Source organism: Panulirus ornatus, chromosome 4 (genome assembly GCF_036320965.1).
Source record: "Panulirus ornatus isolate Po-2019 chromosome 4, ASM3632096v1, whole genome shotgun sequence".
Lineage (NCBI taxonomy): Eukaryota > Metazoa > Arthropoda > Malacostraca > Decapoda > Palinuridae > Panulirus > Panulirus ornatus.
In genome coordinates, this window is record NC_092227.1 from 17,093,546 (window position 1) to 17,120,653 (window position 27,108).

General features: G+C 43.4%; 1 protein-coding gene across 1 annotated transcript in view; it reads right to left on the minus strand.

The window, feature by feature from the left end:
• LOC139765876 (trehalose transporter 1-like protein) overlaps window positions 1–27,108 on the minus strand; it is an 82,814-nt gene that overhangs the window by 21,000 nt on the left and 34,706 nt on the right. The window contains exons 3-5 of the mRNA XM_071693750.1: window positions 4,574–4,782; window positions 4,235–4,335; window positions 2,744–2,887 (exon numbers count right to left, since the gene is read on the minus strand). Coding sequence (XP_071549851.1) covers window positions 2,744–2,887; window positions 4,235–4,335; window positions 4,574–4,782 — 454 coding nt within the window. The remainder of the gene's footprint in view (window positions 1–2,743; window positions 2,888–4,234; window positions 4,336–4,573; window positions 4,783–27,108) is intronic.

The window sequence follows — 27,108 nt, forward strand, 5'->3', positions numbered from 1 at the left end:
GGATTTGGAGAAAGCATTTGATAGAGTTGATATAGATGCCTTGTGGAAGGTCTTAAGAGAATAGTGTATAATTGGAAAGCTGCTAGCAGCAGTGGGAAGCTTTTATCAAGGATGTAAGGCGTATGTACTAGTAGGAAGAGAGGAGAGTGAATGGTTCCAAGTAAAGTTTGGTGGCAAGTATGTGTGATGTTACCATTGCTGCTTAATTTGATTAGGATTAGAGTGGTAAGGGAGGTAAATGCAAGAGACGTGGAGAGAGGGGTGAGTATGCAATCTGTAGAGGATGATGGGGCCTGGGAAGCGAGTCAGCTGTTGTGTGCTGATAATGCAGCTCTGGTGGCAGATTGGTGTGAGAAATTGCAGAAGTTGGTGACTGAGTTTGGAAGAGTGTGTGAAAGGAGGAAGTTGAGAGTGGAAGTGAATAAAAACAAGGTTCTTAGGTCTAGTAAGGTAGAGGGACAGATTGGTTGGGATGTGAGTTTGAGCAGAGAAAAAAATTTCCTGGGAGTGAACATTGCGACAAATGGAACCATGGAAATGGAAGTGAGTTTCAGTGTGGGTTAGGGGGAAAAGACTGCAAGCATTGAGGAATGTATAGAAAGAAAGATCATCTAAGAGGCCGAAAATGGGTGTTTGAATGCATTGTTTTACCCATGATGTTATATAGACGTGAAGAATGCCACAGATGATAGTGTGTGGAAGAGAGTGGGGATGTTGGGAACTAGATGTCTAAGGACAAAATGTGGTGTGAGGTGGTTTGATAGTGTATGAAATTAAAGAGTAAGTGTGAGATGTGATATTGAAAAGAGTGTGGTTGAGAAAGCTGAAACGGGTGTGCTGAAATGGTTTGGACATATGGATGAAATGAATGAGTGAGGAAAGGTTGATAGAGAGGATATGTTTGTCAGAAGTAGAAGGGAGACCAGATTGGACATGGAAGAATGGAATGAGAAAGATTTTGAGTCACTTGGGCCTGTTCATGCATGAGTATGATAGATGTGTACGAGATAGTGAAATGGAACGATGTAGTATAAGGGGTTCGACGCGCTGTGGGTAAACTGCACCAGGGCATGTGAAACGTCTGGGGTAAACCATAGACAGATCTGTGGGACCTGGATGTGGATAGGGAGCTGTGGTTTCGGTGCATTACTCATGACAGCTAGAGAATGGACCTAAGCAGATGCGGCCTTTGTTTCTTGCTTTCCCGCTAACGCGGAAAACGACGATCAGTTAAAAAGAATATAAATATATGTTGTGTGTGTGTGTATGTATGTGTGTGTGTGTGTGTGTGTGTGTGTGTGTGTGTGTGTGTGTGTGTGTGTGTGTGTGTGTGTGTACGGTTAGCCATCATTATGAGACATTGCTTTAAAGACATCTTTGTACTTTATCCACTGGTAAGGAATATTACTTTGTAATGACAAGTATTATCATTACGCTGAAGATATAAGTTATGTTTGACTTGTTTCATTCTTTGAACCTCCGGATCTGCTGTTTTTCGTGGCCTTTTTTGTCGTCACATTGTATACTATGATAGCGACAGTTCGGCACATATATCACCTTGTTTTTACGTCCGTCCCACACACGCCTCAAGCCGCTCCACGGGTGGAGTGACGCTGGCAAACTCACCATTGCGGTAATGAGGTCAGTCAATGTGACTTTTATTGTGACAGATAATCTAGCAGCAACTAACTCAGATTTGGAGACAAGAATTTGGAACATGGCCGAGGGGGTTGTTTAACAACGCAATGATCGATGGAAAAGCTGAAATAGGAAGGAAGAAATAATGAAGATCCATATGAAAGATGATATCACTTACAAGGAGGTGTGTACTGTGAACCCAGGCAGAATACGTGAGATAACATGAAGAAAAAAAGTTCACTTGAAGTTTCCTGTAACTTAAGCCGTAATTTCATCGAAGGAACGACTTTGACACTGGAGGAATTATTCAGATCATGAAATAAAGATTCTCCGAATTTCATCTTTATTATTCTTTCATTTAATTCACCAAATTCAACAGTTCCTGCCTAATGCACATACATGCGATATTGAAATCATAATAAAAGTCGCAACACTTCGGTCATTTGTGATGTACACACATGTGACCTGCGTCTTCATCTCTGTTGTGCACCAGTCCACAAATGGGAGATTTTACAACACCTCTGTTGCATGAGAGAGTCATGCAGCCTCGTCGAATGTTATACAAACATTATATGAAGGGATTATGCCGTGATTATGTCATGCCTTCTGTAATAACTTGTTTTTCTCAGGACTCCAATATGTCTATCAGTTTCATATTATTTATTATGAGTAAATCATAATGCTGGAATATAAAAGCTACACCTGTCAGGAAGTATGTGTTCAAGTGATTTCATTTTGCTATTTTCTGATCTTTATTGATAAGACTATATCAACAGCACTTCCAGTCTTACACCTTCCCGTAGGACAACTGCCACACTACACCACCAGACTCATCTGCCCCTTCTACACATGTCCAATATACACATGCTTCTACACCTACTACTTCTACACCCATCCTTAACTGTCACAACACCACCTCCCACTCTTTTCTGTTCTTGCCATACACCTTCCCCTACATTCTCTTGTACACATTTCCCTACACTTACCTCTGCATCTACACTTGTCCTACACCTGCCCAGTTATATTCCCATTCTCTCATCCCCCTCCACCCAACACCTAACCCAACACCCTTAAACTCAGTCTCAACCGCGTTACGTATCCTTACCTGAGTGACTTCTCAGCCTTGTCGAGCTTGGCCTTCTTGGTGAGCCACTGCGGGGACTCCGGTAGCAGGATCATGGAAAAGAAGAGCGGAAGGCCCGGCACCAAGGCCGACGTAACCGCCAGATACCTCCAGTCCATCACCGCCCTGTGAACACACACGAAAACTTCCTCATAGCCATCAGTCAGGAGTTAGTAAACGCTGACATAAACAGCTTTCGAAACCTTGATAATTACATAAATTTCGTAAGGATTCGGTTTATAGTTCTTATCCAATAATGTCTCGATTCAAAAGATATGCCAACGCCCGGAACACACTGAAAACATTGCCTCTCATCCGATAAGCGAAGTTAAGCAGCGTTCGGTCTGGTTAGTACTTGGTTGGGTGACCGTGTAGATATATGATTATTTTGTTCATCAAAAAACTCGCCAACTCATACTGTGGGTGACTACTGGCATCTGGTGGTCATTATTCTCGACTAGTCACACCGATCTTTGCTGGATACACTGCCTAATATATCACTAATGATGAAATAATGAGGAAATCTGAACAAGGAAAAATTAATTGAATGTCTTAACTAATGTCGTAAGTTAATGTGTGCACATTGATTGTCTTCAGCTTCTGTTAACAATCCAAGTACGTTATAATGTCACACCTTATTCGAATTTCTTTTTTCTTTTATCTTTTCTGAATGATGGAGAAGTGGTAATGAGGAGAGGAAGTCGGTCACATTATTAGACTCTTCCTGCTCAGGGACCACTTACGAGTGTTTCCTCTTTCGTCTGTAGTTCTGACTCATTAAACTGTTGTTGTTGTTGGTAGGTTTGCCAGGTCTGAGTCTGGCACGGTCAGTGTCTCCCCTGCTGAATTAATCCACTAGAGCAGGTCTTTGGTTGAGTTTTACTCTGTGTTCATGTTGGAGGAACAATACTCATACTATATCAAGAAACATGATGGATAGCAGCTTTTATTTATGTCTGTTTCATTTCTCTTACTTATTCAACTATTTTTTTTTTTTTAACAGCCTGTCGGCAGTGAAGTATGATGAATAATATTTTTTTTTTTATTGGTGTGTCACGTAGATATATCTTATTATTAGACACTTTGCTTACTGCGTGAGATTAGCAGCTACAAATGGATCAGGGCTGTCTTAAGATATGAGTTGATAATACGATGGATGATGATTTTACCCTGTAATTGTAACAGGCTGAACAAATGAGAGAGTGGGAGGTATGAGCTGTAAATATTGAAAATAGTTAAATGGGAAGCATTTTCATCAGGCGAATAATTTTGGAAGGTTATAGAGGAAGACTCTAGGCTCTAATGAAAAATTTCCAGCTGGAAGTAACTGGATCTCCACCATTTCCCGCGAGATGTAGCCTTCCTGAGTGTTAGTTGGATATAGTTACTTTCTCCTGCTCTCTGGAACCAGGTCGAGTAACCCATATCCTTTATAAGGTTTAGCGAATACTATGTGAGTCTGTCAGGACTTACCCGAAGGCGTAGCAGAGGAGAGAGCCCAGTGCCACGGCCGCCTCAGGGAAGGCACCCATCAAGCCTCGGATACGTGGCTCCGCTATCTCCGTGGCGTACACCTGCGGACACGAGGACACGAGAACTTGTCAGTAGGACCAACTCAGTGTGTCGAATGGAGAATAAAAGCTAGGCATTTTGAAAACCCTAAATGGCCTGTGGTATCCAAAGGAACTCAATTAGAAATATATCACAATATTACGTGTTGTTATTTTCTTAACATTTGTTCAGTCTGACCGGTGTTGACATACTTAAAGGATTTTCATATGAACATATTAACGTATGTTAAACCTGACCCACCTGTGGGACGGGAGAGAAGATGCCCAGGAAGATGCCGGTAATGAAGCGACCCACATAGATAAGGATGATGTTGTGGGCGAAGGCGACGAAGGACCAGGAGATGAGGCAGGGTATTGCCGTCACCACGAGCGTCATCCGCGGCCCTATGGCATCCATGAGGAAGCCTCCGGCCAGAGACCCCATGATGGAGGAGATAGACGGCAGCGAGGCTGAGGTGAAACCCTGGTTAGTCCTGCCACCCACTGGTCTTATAGTGAGCACACACACACACACACACACACACACACACACACACACACACACACACACACACACACACACACACACTGCTGACAACACACACCTACACGACGCTAGCAACACACATAAACACTGCCGACAATACGTGCCACGAAAACATACTGGCAACACACTCTTCCGCTAAAACATACAGGCAACACACTCTTAAGTCTTGAGTTACCAGTGTACCACGCTAATACCTCATACTCACACACTTTTGATAATATGCATACTCCTAACCTAACTCACACACCTCTGACGACCCTCACACATACCTGCTGAGCCTCACACATACCTGCCAACCCTCACACATACCTGCCAGCCCGTACACACACCTGCTAACCCTTACACACACCTGCTAACCCTTACACACACCTGCTAACCATTACACGCACCTCATAACCCTCACACATCTATCCTAATCGTTACACATACCTGATAACCCTCATACACACATGACAACCCGTAAACGCACCTGATAACCCTCACACGCACCTGATAACCCTCACACGCACCTGATAACCCTCACACGCACATGATCTCTCTCACACGCACCTGATAACCCTCACACGCACATGATCTCCCTCACACGCACCTGATAACCCTCACACGCACATTATCTCCCTCACACGCACCTGATAACCCTCACACGCACATGATCTCCCTCACACGCACCTGATAACCCTCACACGCACATGATCTCCCTCACACGCACCTGATAACCCTCACACGTACCTGATAACCCTCACACGCACATGATCTCCCTCACACGCACCTGATAACCCTCACACGCACCTGATAAACCTCACACGCACCTGATAACTTTCACACGCACCTGATAACCCTCACACGCACCTGATAACCCTCACACGCACCTGATAACCCTCACACGCACCTGATAACCCTCACACGCACATGATCTCCCTCACACGCACCTGATAACCCTCACACGCACCTGATAACCCTGACACGCACCTGATAACCCTCACACGCACCTGATAACCCTCACACGCACCTGATAACCCTCACACGCACCTGATAACCCTCACACGCACCTGATAACCCTCACACGCACCTGATAACCCTCACTCGCACCTGATAACCTTCACACGCACCTGATAACCCTCACACGCACATGATGACCTTCACATGCACCTGATAACCCTCACACGCACCTGATAACCCTCACTCACACCTGATAACCCTTCACACGCACCTGATAATCCTCACACGCACCTGATAACCCTCACACGCACCTGATAACCCTCACTCACACCTGATAACCTTCACACGCACCTGATAACCCTCACACGCACCTGATAACCCTCACACGCACCTGATAACCCTCACTCACACCTGATAACCCTCAGACGCACCTGATAAAACTCAGACGTGGAATACTAGTATTAGAGACAGTTGGACAACATCTGGCCACAAATGATTATGTTCAAGCACTGTTGACAACATGACCGAAAATTATCACACTCAAACGCTTCTGACAACACCATATCAAAACTCACACAATATGTGACAGCACGCATTTACTCCTGACCACATTCTACTACCATATGAAAGACCAGCTGACAACCCTTGAAAAGGATAGACAACACTGAAACAGTCCTGACAACACTAGAATAATGGAAATGTCTAGACACTTCCAAGAGCACATCAACACTGACGAGTCGCATTTAAACACTGTTGGCAATACTAAGACATTACTGTGGAGCCCACAGAGGCGCTGCTTACAACACTCAGGCGTTACTGACACTCCTTAACGAACAACTTTTTGCTGACGTAGTAGAGAAAAGTTTTTGTCGTGAAATTCAAGGGAAAATTATGTTGTGATTTCATGGTAAACTGACATTCTGGATCCCAGGAAAAAACATTGTAGATAAGTCTTTGTTTATACTTCTGCATTCTCGGCGGATCCCCAGCCTCACACTTGCACATACTCGGCTGATCCCCAGCCTTACACTTCCACATGGCTGATCCCCAGCCTCACACTTGCACATACTCGGCTGATCCCCAGCCTCACACTTACACATACTCGGCTGATCCCCAGCCGGACTTTTTTAAGTGTTCCCGGCAGTTCCAGTGACAGGGCTGGATCTCAGCTCCACACTTCCATGAAATCAGCTAAACTCCTTCCCTCCCCACGAGGCGAAATAAGGTAATCCTAACTCTGCGTAGAAAGTTACAGACACAAAATGTAATTTTTCTGTTGAACTTCGTCTTTTTATGACGATCAGAAGGTTTCTCATCTAACTTTAAACAGTTATTCATCCGTCTGTGAGTGCTGAACATCTGTTGTGGTTGCGTGTGTTTCTGGTGACCGAGTTCAGTCAATACATACATAACAGAGACACATGTGAGATGGGTCTCCTTAGCGGAGGTGAACACAGGAATAAAACTGTCAGATACAGTAGAGAACTTCATTAGCCAGAGCAAGACAGGTAATTGGTGGACGGGAGGTGACGGTATGACGCAAGGACGGGATACGAAACTGTACAGAGTGACGGAGGTGGTAGGTGTGAGCCGTGACGGAGGAGAAGGAGCCTGTATGCAGTATGTGACGCATCACGCATCACTAGCGTTAAGAGCCACAAGCTTCGCTGTTATGTGACACACAAGCACCAGATTAAGCAATACCTGCCAAGGTTACGGTGCCTTCAACAGCTAACCTCATGACTGTGAATGCTGTGACTCAAAAGTGCCAGTCAGCGATGGGCCATCCACACCTCAGCTTTTCTTCCTTTATGGACTCTCTCTCCCAGTCACCCCTCACTCTCCCTCCCTTTCACCATCACTCACCCTCCAAGAGATCCAGACGAAGTGTCGAGGATATTCAGAAGGAATACAGCTACGATTCAGCGAATATATTCGCAGGGGCTCAGATGATTTACTAAATGATAAAAGTTGACAGTAGGCTGTTGTGTGGTCTTACTAATGAGTTGATACAATCCTCCTCATTTTTCAGTTCCCTCTTGATTATGGTAGGTGGGAGGGAGGGTCGCGCCAGCCAGCATTTGCATCATCTGCAAGCATATTCATGTAGGAGTCCATATCAGCAGGCAAGTCATTCACATAGATCGAGAAGATTAACAGTCCCAAGACAGAACCCTGAGGCACTCCACTGGTGACCTCAACCCATTTGTTCCCTTTAGGAGGTGTGTTCCCCCATATTTCTGCCTGGTATTACGAGCTTCTTAATCAACCTTTTATGCGGTTCTGTGTCTAATACTTTTGTAGAAGTCAAGATATACACGATTTATCCAGCCTTCCCGTTTGTCTAACACAGAACTCACTCTCTCATAGAAATCTAAGAGGTTCGTTACACGACCTCCTCTCCCTAAAACCGTGTTGCCTCTCACACTGGTAAATTTCTCCTCTGTAGAAAGTAGAAAGGAGAAAGTTTGTGTGTGTGTGTGTGTGTGTGTGTGTGTGTGTGTGTGTGTGTGTGTGTGTGTGTGTGTTATAGGATAATGATGCTTGTAGTAAATATGATAATAATGATGATAATCAATACTTCACTAAAATAGCTGCACCCGAAGGCAGAACATATAACAAAGGATAAGCATATTATAGATAGTCTGGCTACAGGTAAGAGGAGGGGAAGTAGATAGCTCTAGTGTTTACACAAGCAGGTGGGTGGGTGGCAGTGTACTGACTGATTATCATGGATGTTCACAGTGGTTGAGATAGGGCTGTTCCTATGGTAATATCCCAACCACTGTGAAGGTCAGTGATCAGTTGACTGCCACACTGATGTTTGTGTCAAGATCTTATGTTTACCTCCACACACACACACACACACACACACACACACACACACACACACACACACACACACACACACACACACACACACACACCCTCCTTTTCAGAGCCTCAATATCTATCTTGTGTGTACTTGACTCTGTTTATTTTAAGCTTTTGCTGGCAGTGAACTGAATGCAATTATTATTATTATTATTATTATTATTATTATCATTATTATTATTATCATTATTGTTATTATCATTATTGTTATTATTAATACTGTTATTATTATTATCATCATTATTATTATTATTATTATTATTATTATTATTATTATTATTATTATTATTATTATCATTATTATTATTATTATTATTATCATTATTATTATCATTATTATTATCAATTATTATCATTGTTATTATTATTATTATCATTATTATCATCAATTATTAGTTTAATAATGTAAGTAGAACTAGTGATAGTGGTAGTAGAAATAATGGTAATAGTAGTTGTAATAAGGGTAATAACAGGAGCATAGCAGCAATAGAAATAGTAACAGCAATAGTAATAGTAGTAGTAGCAATAGTAGTTATGGTAGTAATAGTAGTAGTAGCAGTAGTAGCTATGGTGATAATAGTAGTAGTAGTAGTAGCAATAGTAGTTATGGTAGTAATAGTAGTAGTAGTAGTTATGGTAGTAATAGTAGTAGTAGTAGTAGTAGTAGTAGTAGTAGTAGTAATGGAAGAGCTAGTTATGGTAGTAATAGTAGTAGTAGTAGTAGCAGTAATAGTAGTATTAGTAGTAATGGAAGAGCTAGTGGTGGTGTTACCCCATGGAGCAGGAGAAGCAGTGGGATGAGTGTGTGTGTGTGTGTGTGTGTGTGTGTGTGTGTGTGTGTGATCGTGTGTATGCATGTCTATGCATCATCGAGTTATATGCTTATTACTACATGCATGCATGTGTGTAACCGCTCTTGCGTGTGGGTTAAGATGTCATTTTTTATATATGTGTATTTACATCTAATTGTGCTTTTGCATGTGGTTGGTTATACGTATTTGTCTGGTTCTACATAATCTTACACGTATGAAGATGTCTTCCTTTATTTTCTTATGTCTTTATTCGAAGCTATGATTACCTAATAGTGATTGCTTATTACTCTTGTAGAGGGAGGGAGCTCTACACTCGTAGAGGGAGGGAGCTCTACACTCGTAGAGAGCCCCATCTCTGAAACATTTTTAACTGTCACACATCATTCTAAGCTTCTGTATGCTGTGCGCGTTCGTAGTTTCATCACTCAGGTTATTCCATTCGTCCAGTACTCTTATACTGTGAGAGTGTACTTCTCTACATCTTTTCCAACACTTTTCTTGCTTATTGTCATGTCATCGCCTCTGACTGTTCTCTCCCTGCATCTTTCGAAGAGCTGCTCATTGCTGACGTCAGACTGGTTTAAAAACTACAAGGCTGTGGTCAGACCACACCTTATTCTTCTGTTTTGTATAATAGACGATTTCAAGGCCTCTAATCTTTCCTTGGTAACTTGGCTTTCTTTATTCTGGTATCATCTGTCCTGCCTTCCTCTGGACCTTCTCTAGTGGTTCTATGTACTTCTTTAAATGCGGTGACCAAACTTGAGAAGCAAATGCTAGTTTTGGCACAATATAGGATTTGAACGGGGTGTTGAATATATCCTCATCCAAATCTCTGTATCCTATTGTTATATTTTGCAGCAGACAGTTTGTCTCCTTGACTGTTATCTTACGATGAGACTCTAGCGAAGGGTTATGGACTATGTCGACTCCCAAGTCTCTCTCTTACAGATAGATTTCTGCAGTAATTTTTTTCCTGATGGAAAAATATTCATATAGAGGTCTTCTTTCGATGTGACCCATCATCATAAACGAATTTTGATAACCAATTATCTGACCATCTTTGAAGTTTGTCTACGTCTTCTTTTAGACTGATGCAGTCCTCTGTTTATCACATCCCTCATGACCTAGGTATCATCTGCAAACATTTACAGGTAGGAGTTCAGTGCTTTTGGTTGGTTATATTAATAGGTCAGGAAGAACGCTCTACTGATGACCTAAACTCATTCCGAGAAGCCTCTCGGATATAAGTTCTTTGTTCCCTGTCTACTGTGATAATCTTCAACCCATCACGGAAGTCTCCAATTTCTACCTTACGGTCCAGTTTCTTTGGTAGCCTCAAATGTAGGACAGTGTCAAATGCTTTCTGGCTGTCCAGACACAACAGGCAATCCACCCAGCTGTGTCTTTCTCTTGAAATGGATCTCTCTCTCTCTCTCTCTCTCTCTCTCTCTCTCTCTCTCTCTCTCTCTCTCTCTCTCTCTCTCTCTCTCTCTCTCTCTCTCTCTCTCTCTCTCTCTCTCTCTCTCTCTCTCTCTCTCTCTCTCTCTCTCTCTCTCTCTCTCTCTCTCTCTCTCTCTCTCTCTCTCTCCTGAAAATCTATGAAGTTCTTATACATAGTTTCCTTTTCCTGAAACCGTGCTAACTCTCAGTTTGGTAGTTCGTCCTCTGCAGTTAGTATTCCATTAACTCTCTGATTATCTTTTTATATTACCTTACATACCACGCTCATCAGGAATATGTAGGTACCTGCACACATCTTCAGTACATGTGGAGATGCTTCATCAGGTCCATGACCCATATATGGATCAGGTCCCTTTACTATTCTGTTCGTGTCTGGCTGGTGATGGGGGCCGTAGTATCTTCCACTGTGAGAGAATATATGAACCTGTCGTTCTGTTCCTCACGTATCATAACATCGTCTTAGTGTTATTAGCCGTTCTGTAACTTACACTCTCCGCCTAATGAATGGATTGTCCCCCTACCTTGTGTACAACGTTCTGTTGAAACTATCTTTGTTCCTCCTCTCGTACCCTGCCATAGTCGGTTCTTGCTCTCTTGTACCCAACAACTGCTGACTGGCTGGGGCGTCTCCGTTATCTTCGCCGTAGGACATCGATAAGCATCTCGCTTTTTGACGTCTTTAATTGAACCACAGTTCCTTGTTTAACCTTGTATTTGTAACTGATTCTGATGGTGGTAAAGTTTGTCTTGAGATTATAAAGTCACGTGTCACTGTAGATCTTAGATACTGTTAACCTATGTAGTTTTATCTCTGCTACATTCACCGTATCTCTGGTAGCACACTAAACTTAAAGGTACCAGTATTCTTATCCTTGTTAGCGTCACAAAACCTTGCACAATAGTGTCCTGGTTCCTGGCCACTGAACTCCATTTCCCAGTTTATGTTACCGCAGGTATTGTTGAGCTCTGCTTAATTTCCAGTGACTGACCGTCGTGCCTGTTTGATGTATAGATGACGATACTAGATTATAGTGGGACAGACACCCAGTACTGATTATTAACTGCCAGAAAATTCACAGCTAGATTACAGAGACGCAGACCAAATAACAAACGGAGAGACATAAACTAAGTATTAGATTACAGAAGTAAATAGACATAGAACCAGATAACTAAAGACAGAAACAGTATCAGAAAACAGACGCAGGAACAGTACTAGTAAACTGAGACATAGACATAGTTCTAAAAGAAAAGACATAGATTCATCACTTAAAACAGATACACATGCAGTTCTAGATAACAGAGATACACAGACGCAGTACGAGATAACAAAACTAAGCGAACACATAACAGAGATACACAGACGCAGTACGAGATAACAAAACTAAGCGAACACAGTCATAGATAATAAAGAGACGCAGACACAGTTATATAGATAATGAAGAGACACAGACAGTTCTAGGTCACACAGACACACAAATAGATGAGCGAAATACAGATACACCGCTTGGATACACGCAGAAATAGATATAGGTTCACGTCAAGGTAAAAGTGACACGGACGAAGTAATAGATAAGATACACATAGGGTAACAAAACATGGATACTTTAGTAGACAGAAAAGAAACATACACACCAACAGAAAAGAGAGAGAGAGAGAGAGAGAGAGAGAGAGAGAGAGAGAGAGAGAGAGAGAGAGAGAGAGAGAGAGAGAGAGAGAGAGAGAGTAATAGATAACAGTCAAAACCTCCCTGTAAGATAAGAGATACGCCTCGATAATAGTGGGGGGGGGGGGGGGGGGGGGCTGCAAATTTACCATCTCCAGACAGACACAGATATTACTGATCAAGGACTTAACAACTAACTGAACCGAAGACTAGTTAACAGAGACACCAACACGGGGCTCTGTAGTGTTGTGGTTAGCGTTGCGACCCATCAATGTAAGACGTCGGTTGCCGGACGGAGCAGCTGCAGCTGGTAACCAAGCCAGCTGCTGCTGCTCCTTCTTCCTCGAGCTGGTCAGTAAATGGCTACCTGGCGTAACCTGGGCGTAGATGTGTGCGTATATATACATAAGGTCAAGATATAGCGCATGTACATGCAAACAGTAATACGCAGGTCGTAATCACAGTGGTGGATAAATGAGAGACATAGACATTGTCGTAACAAGGACGTAGACGGAACGCGAGATAACAGAGACATAGACGCATTTCTAGTGGCAGAGAGAAAAAGACGAAAGAAAGTGAGGAAAAAAGAGGAAGTATATCAGCAGTTTGAAAACATCGTTTACAACCTGTAAATCAGCCTGAAAAAAATTCAGGCTAAACTACTTTGAACTGAGAAACACACGCGACGCATCAGGGAATGGCGTCCATGGGTGGATGACACCTGGATAAAAAGAATATATATGAAAAGTATATATATATATATATATATATATATATATATATATATATATATATATATATATTTTCTTTTTTTTTCTTTAGGCAGTCAAGGGTACTGATTTTTTTTTTAATTTCATTCAGTACTATTCATACAGGCTAAGCCTTTAGGGTCAGGTCAAAAGCCAGGTCATCATAATGTCCTCAAGGTCACGACATCGGGTTTAGAATAAGACACAATAATCAGAGTTAACACATCCACCAACACCATCAGCCAGCGGCCACAACCGATGGCTGAGAGCAACCAGAGTGTTGTCGGTACAGCTGCACTCAAAGTAACACCCCCCCCCCCCCCCCCCCACACACACACACACACACACACACACACACACACACACACACACCCCAGCCTGGTGACCACCAGCTGAAGAGGGAGATGGGAAGGGGGGGGGGGGCGTGTATAGAGGTTTGGGGTGCCAGGGGGTTGTATGGTTAGGGAGAGATTTCGAGGACGTCCTTGGAGGAGAAGGACAGGAATGCATACAGTACCGGGAACTGGTATGTGGCTGAAGAAGGGAGGCGGAGGTGGAGGGAGGCTCTCAATGGGGGACATGTGGGTGGGCGTGGGGACCTGATCCTTTTGGTGAGGCCACAGACACGGGGCGTGGCGGACGGTAGGGAACCTCGAGGGTGAAGGGCGAAGCTAGAGGTCGACGCGCACATAATCTCGATGAGCAGAGCGGTTTAACACGTTCAAAAATTATCTGTTGCGCTTGCGTCACATTCTTCTTGCTCCCTCTGATGTCTGATAATGTGATTCTAAGGCGGATCCAGGGCTTGCGTGTGTGTGTGTGTGTGTGTGTGTGTGTGTGTGTGTGTGTGTGTGTGTGTGTGTGTGATTATCATTTGTGTATTACGGGGAGAGAGTTCTACACTCGTTGTGCTCCGTTTCTTGACCTTGTATACATGAAATGTGTTTTTACTCCTATGTATGTATGCACATACACACACCCCAGCCTAAACCAGTAGTTACCCATTCCTTGACCAGCCTCGAGGGGAGGATGAATAGCTGGGATGAGCTGTGGGCTGACTGCCGCACCCAGGATGTGATCTAGGCTGGCTCGTGCTTGAAGCATATTCAGCAACGCTGACCACTACACCACGCAAGCTCGTGTGTTTGTGTGTGTGTGTGTGTGTGTGTGTGTATCGATAATGATTATAATAATGATAATAATAACAACAGTAATGATAATAATGATAATAATGATAATAATAATAATAATAATAATAATAATAATAATGATAATAATGATGATAATGATAATAGTAATGACAATAATAATGATAATACTAATAATAATGATAATAATAATGATGATAAAAATAATAATAATAATGATAATAATAATAATAATAATAATAATAATAATAATAATAATAATAATAATATGAATTATGATAATGATTATGATAATAGATATAATCAGAATGATGATAATCAACAATGACATTCTTGAACAATTCTTAGGAGACGGCATTCATTGTTCAGGTGGAAATGAACAATGTGGTGAGAGGCAAGACAAAGGTATGATGGTCTCTGTAAGGAAGATATTAACAGCTCGTTATCTCAGGATTACTATGTACTTCAACAATCGAGCTGCCTCTTTATGGTAGACACAGGAAGGTTTGTAGATTCTAAACATGTGCGACCACTTCGCTAGGGACAGAGGCCTCTGTGTAGGGTAGCGACGGCCTCTTGTCTGAACAGCCAGATTGGCAGAGCTTTAGATCAGACCAGCAAGCAAATGCCAGATAGAACGGTAGGTCATTGAAGACGAGAAAGCATTGCACAACAAGAGTCAGTCTCAGTCAGTGCCAGCCATCACTGACCTAACCACACAGTATAGGACATGTGCCTGCCATCACCAGCATGATCACATAACGTGAGTCACTCTGTGCCTCTCATCGCTAGCATGATCACATAACGTGAGCCACTCTGTGCTCTCATCGCGAGCATGATCACATAATGTGAGTCACTCTGTGCCTCTCATCGCTAGCATGATCACATAACGTGAGTCACTCTGTGCCTCTCATCGCTAGCATGATCACATAACGTGAGCCACTCTGTGCCTCTCATCGCTAGCATGATCACATAACGTGAGCCACTCTGTGCCTCTCATCGCGAGCATGATCACATAACGTGAGCCACTCTGTGCCTCTCATCGCGAGCATGATCACATACCATGAGAGTCTCTGTGCCTCTCATCGCTAGCATGAACACATACCATGAGCCAGTTTGTGCCTACCATCACTAGCATGATCACATACCATGAGCCAGTTTGTGCCTACCATCACTAGCATGATCACAGTGGGAATCAGGTGTCTGCTATGCTATCGCTCGGATCATGAGTGTTTGTGACACTTTGTGCCAACCATCACTGGCATCCTGACAGCGTTAGTCATGTTCAGCCTGTCATCACCAAGCAGCGCAGCCTGTCAGTAGCATCATGACATACTGAATGATCCGACTGCGCAGCGCCTCCTTCCCGTCCCCTTCACCCCCATCACTTGTCCCGTTAGGGAGGTTATGGGAGGTTACGGGTGCCCCAGGCGTGTCATATATCGTCCCCCAAGGTCTTCAACCGACCTTACTCCACCCCCTCCATGACCAGGCATGTCTTCTCGTGTGTTTCTTTGTTTGGGTGGTTAGGAGGAGAGGGAGGAGGAGGAGGAGGAGGAGAAAGGAGTTGGACTGGAGGGAAAGGTGCAGAGGAGAAGTGGAAGATAACTATAGAGAGTATAGACGTGTGGTGTACGTTTACTGAAGTGTGTGGTTGGCCTAGGGGAGACAAGGTTTGTTGTGTAGTGATGTTTTGTTGAGGGAGTCAATTGGCTGGGATCAGAATTGCTCATGTTGTATGTCCGTGGTTAACTGGAGAATTTCCCAGTGCATTATGCGCCGTAGGAACCAGATGTGTTCCATGATTGTGGTGTAGTCAAGGTCTTGGATATGTGTATAATTTGTCTCCGTTGACCTCCGGGTTTTTTCATATTTTTGTTTTGCTTCCTAACATGATGTTACTTGCTCGTTTTATCTTAAGTCTTTGATGTTGTTCATTGATATTTTCTTCATAGAGATACTGTACATGTCTGATGAATCAGAGATGTTGATTTAGTATCCTCTGAAGCATTGTCCAGCAAGTCACTCTTAGAAGCGTCACAGACTTCACCAGGTGTGTAATTCAGGTTCTACAGCAGGTGCCAGGATCTGAACAGGCGAGTCAGGGCTGCTTTCCCTAATGCGCTTCTTTCGTTGTTCTGTCAAGCCTGGTTAGGTTAGTGTATGGCGTAGGATTCTACACAAGTTCTGGGACATCATCGTGTTACCCACTGTGGCTCTGTCCCTGAGTTCTTCATTCTCCCTAGCGCCACAATGGTAAATTTGTGTAGGTTCAGTTTTATATTCCAGTCTTCATCGAAACCTTTGAGTCTCTGACTTCAGAAAGTGGGTGTGTTCTGGGAGTGTGTTGCTTGAAACAACAATATGAATGACGTCATCTGCGCTAGAGATGTCCATGCTCATAATCCCTGCTGGGGGGGGGGGGGGGGGATGTCTGCTGTGCGAATTATGAAGACCATCGGCGACAGGCCGCTGCCTTGGGTAACCCCACTTGGTAAAGAACCGTTTGATGACATTGCCCAGTGGATGATTGTAGCGATATCTTGGTTAACGGGTATCCCCACTCATCATCCCACAACAACACGCCCTCTACACCCTGCATACCTCACACCCTCATTTCCAACCCCTTAACTTACTCTGCACTCCAGCATATCTCAAAATCTTGCATAATAAGACTGTTACAGCTCAGCAAGTTATGGAAGTGGAGGATAAAATGAGCGGTTAGCGTTGCTTACCGTGACACATTCACGGACCAAGAGGATATATGTGTCAGAGGTGGAGGGAACGAGGGGAAGTGGGAGATCTAATTGAAGGTAGAAAGATGGAGTGAAAAAGATTTTGAGTGATCGAGGCCTGAACATGCAGGAGGGTGAAACGCGTGCAAGGAATAGAGTGAATTGGAACGATGTGGTATACCGGGGTCGACGTGCTGCCAATGGATTGAACCAGGGCATGTGAAGCGTCTGGGGCAAACCATGGAAAGTTTTGTGGGGCCTGGATGTGAAAAGGGAGCTGTGGTTTTGGTGCATTATACATGACAGGTAGAGACTGAGTGTGAATGAATGTGGCCTTTGTTGTCTTTTCCTAGCGCTACCTCGCGCACATGCTGGGGGAAGGGGGGGGGGGTTGTCATTTCATGTGTGGCGGGGTGGCGACGAGAATGAATAAGGGCAGACAGTATGAATTATGTACATGTGTGTACATTATATGTCTGTGTGTGTATATATATGTATACGTTGAGATGTATAGGTATGTATATGTGCGTGTGTGGACGTGTATGTATATACATGTGTATGTGGGTGGGTTGGGCCATTCTTTCGTCTGTTCCCTTGCGCTACTTAGCTAACGCGGGAGACAGCGACAAAGTATAACAAATATGAATAGATAGACAATATATTTATATATATATATATATATATATATATATATATATATATATATATATATATATATATATACATATATATATATATTTATTTATATATATTTATTATACTTTGTCGCAGTCTCCCGCGTTAGCGAAGTCGCGCAAGGAAACAGACGAAAGAATCGCCCAACTCACTCACATGCACATGTACATACATACACGCTAACACACGCACATATACATACCTATATATTTCAACGTATACATACATATACATACACAGACATATACATATATACACATGTATTTATTCACACTTGCTGCCTTCATCCATTCTCGTCGCCACCCCTCCACACATGAAAAGGCACCCCCCTTCCCCCCGCGCTCGCGCGAGGTAGCGCTAGGAAAAGGCAACAAAAGCCACATTCGTTCTCACTCAGTCTCTAGCTCTCATGTGTAATGCACCGAAACCACAGCTCCCTTTCCACATCCAGGCCCCATAAAACTTTCCATGGTTTATCCCAGACGCTTCATATGCCCTGGTTTAATCCATTGACAGCACGTTAAAGAGTTGGACTTAAAGGCATTACGTTGGCCGCTCCATCTTAGCTAGAAACTAACTCTCGTGTTGCCAGGTCCTCACGTGTGTGACACCTTCGGATATTCGTAAATTTACGGAAAGTAATTCGATCATACGTCAAGGTTTGTCCACAAACGAATGCTTTGCCTTACAGACATTCACCATTACGCAGGCTACCCCCTTTACAACTCCTATGATGATGATGTTAGCTAGTGCAGACGGTGCAGTACGCTATGTCCCCAAGTCCCTCTCACATCTATATTCATATGAGCGCCTCTCTACAAGATAACAAGGCGGCCTCACCAAGTGACAAATGCCCATACATTTCTCCGTATACTACACTAATATCCCACGTATTCCCTGCGCGTCGTAGAAGGGGATTAAAAGTCATGGGAGCGGGGAGGCTGGAAATTCTCCCCTCCAGTTTTTACTTTTGCAAAAGAAGGAACCAAGAAAGGGGACAAGTGAGGATTTTTCTCTGTTCTTGACGGTACCTCGCTTACGCGGGAGAGGGCGAATATGTATGAAAAAAAACTACGCGTGTGGATGTGATCGAACATAGGAAACGTTCGCAGTGTCTGTGTAGCTAAGGTTGTCTTGGACCATCACCGAAGCTAGGTGATGGCGTGGGTGGGTCCACTGCATTGGTATCTGTCAAGCGTCTGCCACCTGACCATGTGAGATAGTAGTTGCGCCATAGCGACCCCATTTTTCAGAGATAGCCAGCATAAGGACAGCTTATCTTATGGTACATCAGACCTCACCAGGTTTAGTAATAGTTCGTTATGTATAACGGTATAGTTTTAAGGAATGATCTGCCGCTATCGGTCAAACAAAAGAAGGTCGTTTTGGTGGGATATATTAGGTGCTAATGACTTAATGTGTTTATGACTAATTTTCAGTTCCACGTCGGTGCTTGTATCTGTGGACGATTCTTTTTAGTTTTCTAGTTATTCTGAAACCATTGTAGTATTTGTAGAGAATTGAATTGTATTTATGTACTCGTTACTGTTTGTTCTTTTCCTTGAGTGATCTAGTCATTTTGAATGTTTTATGAGGACCACATTGGAAATGAATGTTTATATGTACATTATGTGCAATCCTCAGTGAAGTATTCAAATGTGTACAACTGCAGAGGCATGACAATTTACCCAGTCAGTCTGTTCCGTTATACAGTGAACTTTAAGGTATGTATCACTCGCTGTTAAGCAGGATATACTTTTTACTTATCTTCTCTGGTTTACATTCTGAGCGACGTCTCTGAGAATCATTGCTTGTTTCCGTACTGTCATGCTTCACTCTTTGACTATGAATGAACAATCAACTCTCTAAACAAATACCATTTTTCATGTAGAGAAATATTCATACAAGTGACTGTTTCCCCTCCATTGATATTTTGTTGGCATCACACTGAGGTAGGTTAAGGCAATACACTTGTGATACCTTCCCCGGCACCTCCTGCAGGCCCCACCCCACAACAATCAACCTCATTTGACAGCCGAGTATCCGGGACATTCAGGGCTGAGAGTCTGATTAAGTGACCATACGAGTTTGGCAAGTGGCTTTTCCATTAGTAGAAAGTAAGCTCCATCGAAGACTTTTTGTCGTATATTTCCCATTAGTCTACCTGCTTCGAATCGCATGCGTCAAGTTCACTCGTAGCTGAAACTGAATAAGAAAAGCCATCTGGGATCTACCATGATACAGTCAAGGCTTGTGAACCTTGTCATGCTAAGCCTGGTAACGAAATATTTTGCATTCAATGAATGTTGATGTGATTTTCGTCTCGTTAGCGAACAACAAAAGTTATCACTTCGTAAAGTCACTTCACCTCAAGAAGGATCACAGATGGTTGTTGTGTTTGATGAAGAACCAGTAAACATATCCTCCTATCCAGTAATATGTAGACTTTTCGTTCAGATCAGACGTATAAGTTTAAATTACCAGTATTTTTTGTATCCAAAAGGCTTCATAACTCTACTTTTACCTTAAACATTAGAAAAAAGATTCTGCCAAAGGACTAAATGAAAGAGTCTCCCACAAAAAAATTTGCCCCCTCCACCACCCACCCCACACACACACACACACACACACACACATTTCCTCCGCCTCTAGCATGACGTCAGGGGTACGTTAGGCAGACGTCCGTCCGTACAAGGCTGCCCCATGGAGGTGGTTGTGCGAGTATGACCTCGAGCGATATCTTAGCAATGTGAGTGACGTCTGGAGAAAGTGCTCGAGACGCGTCCTTAGGAAGGTCATGGCAGACAGAACCCTGCCATACATGGCCGCCCCCCCGCCGGCAAACCCAAGTGTACGAGAACACATCTATCCGGATACTTTCGTTCTATTGCATTAGTCTCGGGCCATCCTGGGAATAAGTTTCGTTCATCCTTAAAAGACTCGTGCACACGTTGCTATTCAGAGTTTGCCACTCGTGTATGTTCAGGACTAACATCAACAGATTATGTTACAAAAGGAAAAAAAGAAAGAATGCTCAACAGAAAGTTTAGGGGATTGGTCGTTAACCGGATTTCGCTCTGTCTTTTGGTAACATAAATGTTCTTTATATGGGTGTGTTCAAGGTTGGTTAGTTATATGGGCTGTAAGCCTATCAACTGCCAGGGTCATTGAGATTGTCAACGCCTGAAAAATCCTAAACACCTTCTTTAAGTGTTTGCTATAATTCTGAGACCAAATGTCTGTGTAAACAGCTCTTGTTTGTTTAGAGGTGGTTGGTTGGTCTTTAGCCTCCCCACTCCCAGAGGTCATTATAGCCGTCATTAGCAAGTTACATTCACCAACTGAATTACCTTTGACATCTTCATGTGTTTAAGATCATCTTAAGACCATACACATTCACGGTGTCTGTATGACCAACGTTTGTTCAAGACGATATTCTGTTTACTGTATCATAACCTGAACACCTTCATCGTAATCGTATATGATGTTTACAGCTAACCCCTGTTTATAAAGTTCAGAATGATTTGACTGAAGCAGCCGCTGTCTCTTTCATAATGTGAATTTGGGAAGACTGAACATTATGTGGGAAGACTGAACATGAAGTGGGAAGACTGAACATTATGTGGGAAGACTGAACATGAAGTGGGAAGACTGAACATGATGTGGGAAGACTGAACATGATGTGGGAAGACTGAACATTATGTGGGAAGACTGAACATGAAGTGGGAAGACTGAACATGAAGTGGGAAGACTGAACATGATGTGGGAAGACTGAACATTATGTGGGAAGACTGAACATTATGTGGGAAGACTGAACATGAAGTGGGAAGACTGAACATGAAGTGGGAAGACTGAACATTATGTGGGAAGACTGAACATGATGTGGGAAGACTGAACATGATGTGGGAAGACTGAACATTATGTGGGAAGACTGAACATGAAGTGGGAAGACTGGACATGAAGTGGGAAGACTGAACATGAAGTGGGAAGACTGAACATGATGTGGGAAGACTGAACATGAAGTGGGAAGACTGAAAATCATATTTCTAATTAAAGGCTCTTTGATAATCATGATAACCTCGTACATTGTACAGGTTTTGCAACATCATTTTCGGTGTAGTAATCTGCATTTTCTCCGACATTAAACGGATTCTGGAGTTATATGAACCTGACGTATTGCCGTAAACTGACTCATATTACCGAAATGGAACACAGCGAGCCCGAAAGTGTGCGACGCTGCCAACACGCCGGTGATTTTCACGTTATGTGATAACAGTGAGATATGAAAAAGGAAGTCAGATGTAATTTATGACATTTAATTACATTCTGAGTTCCATTTATTAGGTTTTCCAAATCTGCTTCCGTTTTTGGATTCTTGTTGGTAAGGGGCAGCGAGGGGGCTTGTCCCTCCCTCCTCCAGGAGCTGCTACGGGAGGCAGTCAGTATGTGTGAGTGCCCTTCGTGTGATAAGATACACCTACCTACCACATGCTGAGAAATCAGTCACCTCTCATGGATCGCATGATAACAGTCTGACTCAACCAGTAGAGCAAAATGTTGGCCACATCTGGTGTGGTAACAAGGGTGTGGATGATGCCACATCTGGTGTGGTAACAAGGGTGTGGATGATGCCACATCTGGTGTGGTAACAAGGGTGTGGATGATGCCACATCTGGTGTGGTAACAAGGGTGTGGATGATGCCACATCTGGTGTGGTAACAAGGGTGTGGATGATGCCACATCTGGTGTGGTAACAAGAGTGTGGATGATGCCACATCTGGTGTGGTAACAAGGGTGTGGATGATGCCACATCTGGTGTGGTAACAAGGGTGTGGATGATGCCACATCTAGTGTGGTAACAAGGGTGTGGATGATGCCACATCTGGTGTGGTAACAAGGGTGTGGATGATGCCACATCTGGTGTGGTAACAAGGGCGTGGATGATGCCACATCTGGTGTGGTAACAAGGGCGTGGATGATGCCACATCTGGTGTGGTAACAAGGGTGTGGATGATAACTTCATCAAATCATTGTTGCTGTCCGTTCGTGTCATACCCGGTCAGTTGCTGATGCAAGAGGCCAATGTGAGGAATTATGGCTCACGTGCACCATGTTCACATGGCCAGGTTCTCTCCCTCCTGTATCTCCTCCTTCACCTGACACACGTGTTTTGTCCATGGAGGTAATGGCTTGGGATCTAGTCCAGCTGTCTCAAGAGTAGGTGATGCTGAGTTTTGACATGGCTCTCGTCTCCCATCGTTTGATAAACAAATTAATTTGTCTTGAAATAATATAAATGATATGACGCAGCTACACTGATAAGGGAAGATAATGAGTGTTTGATAAGAATCACCTTAATTAAGGAAGTGTTCGGTCATCTTTGATTAGAAAGTCGCACTGCTTGAGGGACCAAGACGCAGCCATCGACAGGTTTCGTAAAATTCTCTTGAACTTCATTGTCCTGTTACCAGCTGCCGCCTCCCCGTGTGTTTGTGGTGTGTGTGTGTGTGTGTGTGTGTGTGACTAACTATGTGTGTAGATAGGAGGAGGTTCGACTCTTTTGGAGTCTCATCTCTTAATCCTTATTCTTTTTATCCTTCAGTATTTCGTGCTTTGTATTGCTTTACACATGCACGTCATCATCATCTCTTACCTTATATGGTTCATTTGCTCTTTTATCGCTTTGAAACGTGTATCTGCTTCTCCCTATTTCAAACAAGTGATCGATATCGATAGCAGTAAATGTATTAAGGAACTTACGTAGAGGTTGTAATAGTATTCCCTGACCCTATGTTCCTCTCCTCTACCGCACCCTTCAGACAAGTGGGCTGACGAACTCTGAGTTTGTGTCTGACATTCCACTCTCGTTCTGCCATGTGTTCCTGTACAAGTAACCATCTGTAATCAACAACTTGTTCATATATTAAAGGAACTTCTCAGACATTTGCTCTCACGTCTTACCATTGCACTTCCGTTGTTATGACTTTTGAGTTTTTCCAAAGCCATTCTTATTTACTTCATCTCCTCTTGGCTCGTACCACACGTCCACAACCCTGTTATTAAAGAGCTGTTTCCTCATGTCCTCCCGCACCCCTAACATCCACCATGCCTTGTTCTTCTGGATATTCTTTTGACTTGAAAGAACTTTACTCAGTTCGGGTCGTCATGGACATTTAGGAATTGCTTTATGGTTCTCTCGTCTGTTATCCTTCATACATCCGAGGTGGGGAGATCGAAGGCTTCCTCCCTGTCTTCATCTCTCATCCTCTGTTTTCATACGAACCATTTCCAGCAGTTGTGTGTGACTGATTTCTCTGGTGAGGAGATTCGTTTTGCCAAATACTCCTATTTGGAATCATTGCACATTATGTAATCTTCTTAAACATTTCACTGTCCAAGTGCTTAAAGGCAATTCGACTTTGACCAAAACACGAAGTTTGCCTCCCTTACGATTCTTTTTTGTTCGCATTATGTTCCAGCTCAACATGATAACATCTCATAACAACTCATGACTTGTTTCCTCCAGTGCGGTATTGATAGTCTTGTCTTTTTGTGATCCACTTTCCATTTTGATGACAGTAATTTCCAGAGCTGCATTACAATTGCCATTTATGTGGCCAGGGTTGCATATTTGTCCTTCATTTGCTTTTAGAATTGTTTGTAGCGCATCGATATTTCTGTAACTTCTCATTTCTTTCATTAAGTCTGCATTATCAGCAAGCATATTCATCAATAATTCTGCCTCATTTATTGATAAAGTTTCCATAGATCAGAATAAACTAGTGGTCCCAGCAAACACAGGAGAACCCCACTGGACCTCCTCACCCAGTGTGAAACGTTCCCCTGACATGTGTCCTCTGTTTCCTCTGTCTTAGATGTCACTTCATGTATGAAGACCAACCCTGCTTGCAGTTCCAGTTGATTCACCTCATTATCTAGAGTGCCGTCCCCTAATGGGGCAGTAGAATCATTAAGAGCAAACACACTTTGAAGCCGTGTTCATCGCTTTTACGTGTGTCTCTGATTTCTGACTAAACTCTTGATTCTAATCATTCGTCCTCAAGTGTCTCTTACAGATCCAGGAGATAGTTGAGGGTGATTCTGTTTCTGTTCTCTTTGCTAGCGTGTCTGATCCTGGAAGTTTATACGTTAGCAGTTTTATTAGCCAGATTCTAGCAAGACTGATTTGCCCCACGGGCCATATACACAGTGAGAGAGTGTGTGATCTTAGAATTATCCATAACACCTGACGAACGTATTTAAGATCTTCCGTTTGGTGTATGTGGCTTGACGATGACGGCCTTAAGGACCTCGGCAGTTGATGGGTCCAAAGCCCAAACGACGAACCAGTCCTCCTCACTCCTCATGAGGGCGGGTCCTGCCACGCCTCTGCCCTCCTACACACACACACACACACACACACACACACACACACACACACACAATCTCTCTCTCTCTCTCTCTCTCTCTCTCCTCTGGTTACTGAACATCACAGGGAGAGCAACAAATGATCTCATATCCTCGCCGAGCAACAATTTTAATTGTTCTTATGATAAATGACTTCATATCATGTACTCGATCCTTGTATACATTCCCCATTCTACTGCCCACTATTACATAATCAGTCTTTAACACAGAACTTGATTTACCGTTACTTCCCGTTCCACCAGTGATGGATGGAGTGGACACCCTCTTGATCTTCCTTGTTCATCTTCCAGTTTCTGCCCTCTGAAATTTTTCTCAAAATTTCATCATTTATCTTTATGTTCTTGTGTTTTTGTTTGTAGATACATTAGGTTAGTGTATGTAAAATGTTTTTGCGTGTGTGCAGGATTGCATCCCTGTGCACGCGAGTGTGTGTGTGTCTGTGTGTGTGTGTGTGCGTGTAAGGGGGAGGGGGGGGGATGCGTGCATGATTGCATGGTTTTCTATGTATGTGCTTTCTTGTATGTGTGTGATTGTGTATTTGTATCGTTTGTGTTCTTGAGTATATGTGTGCGTGTGTGTGTGTGTGTGTGTGTGTGTGTAACAGGAAGGTGGAGAAGGCGGTGTACTACGGAGCGACCACTTGAACATTGTGTAAACCTGTGTAAAGATAGTCAGTGTGTTGGTGGCCGGGGGTAACATGTTGCTGGGTGGATCAGAAGCTGCACTCATGCCAGGCTTGGCCCGCTGCTGTACCCATTAATTACTCTTCACAATTCTTATGGTTACCGAACGATTACATAAACTTTACATAATCTTCTGCTCGAGACAGTATAGCCTTAACATCGTGGGTGTGTGCTGATCAACGCAGGAGTACGCTACTGTCTGTAGAGGTGAAGATGGCACGGATCCGACGTTTTTGTCTTCATATTTGCTCAAGAATAAGAAGTAAGATGAGCAGAAGTATACTGCATGTGAGGGTCTGGTGATGATGGGGTAAAACGAGTTACTGTAGGTGTTACACAGAAGGTCAAGCGGTTAGGTAACCTTGTTTTATGTTTAGGATTGGAAACGAACTGTTTTTCATTCGAGTGTGTGAGCTTATGCACTGTGTAGAGATCTAACAACAGAGTTTTCTGAGTGCAGGCTGTCGTATATGTCTGAATACTTTTTCCTCTACTTTCCAGCGCTGGTATTCCCTTCCATAGGGATCTAGAGGGCTGTGCTGAGGGACGTGCTCCGGGCGGGACCACAGGTCAGGAGGTGTGGTGATGTGTGTGTGTGTGTGTGTGTAGGGTGAGCACAGGACAGTTGAAGTGTAGGAATTCAGTGACTTTCGTATAAAAGTTACATCTTGAACATAAGAGATGGAATGTGTTGAATCGGTGTATATAACCCTGAAGAAATTGTTGGTGTCCCAATGCCGACGAGAATATATAATGCGTACATGTCTGGTGAGTGTAGTTTCAGATGGATTAGCAGATTCGAGCCCTCCGTGCTTTCGTCTCTTCGCTCTTGCGAAGGCTACCATACCCTCCCTTACTACCACCACGCATATCCACCGATACCGCTCCCTGACTACCACACCCTCGCTCACCGTCACCATGCCCTTCCCTCTACAGCCACAACATCCTCCCTCATTATCACCACTCCTTCCCCTCCTGGCCACCACATGAACGGCGGATGGCATTATGCACTGGTCTGATCGTTCAACCCGCCATTTACCCGCTCCATACCACCCATATTGCTGGCACAGCCTTGCTGCT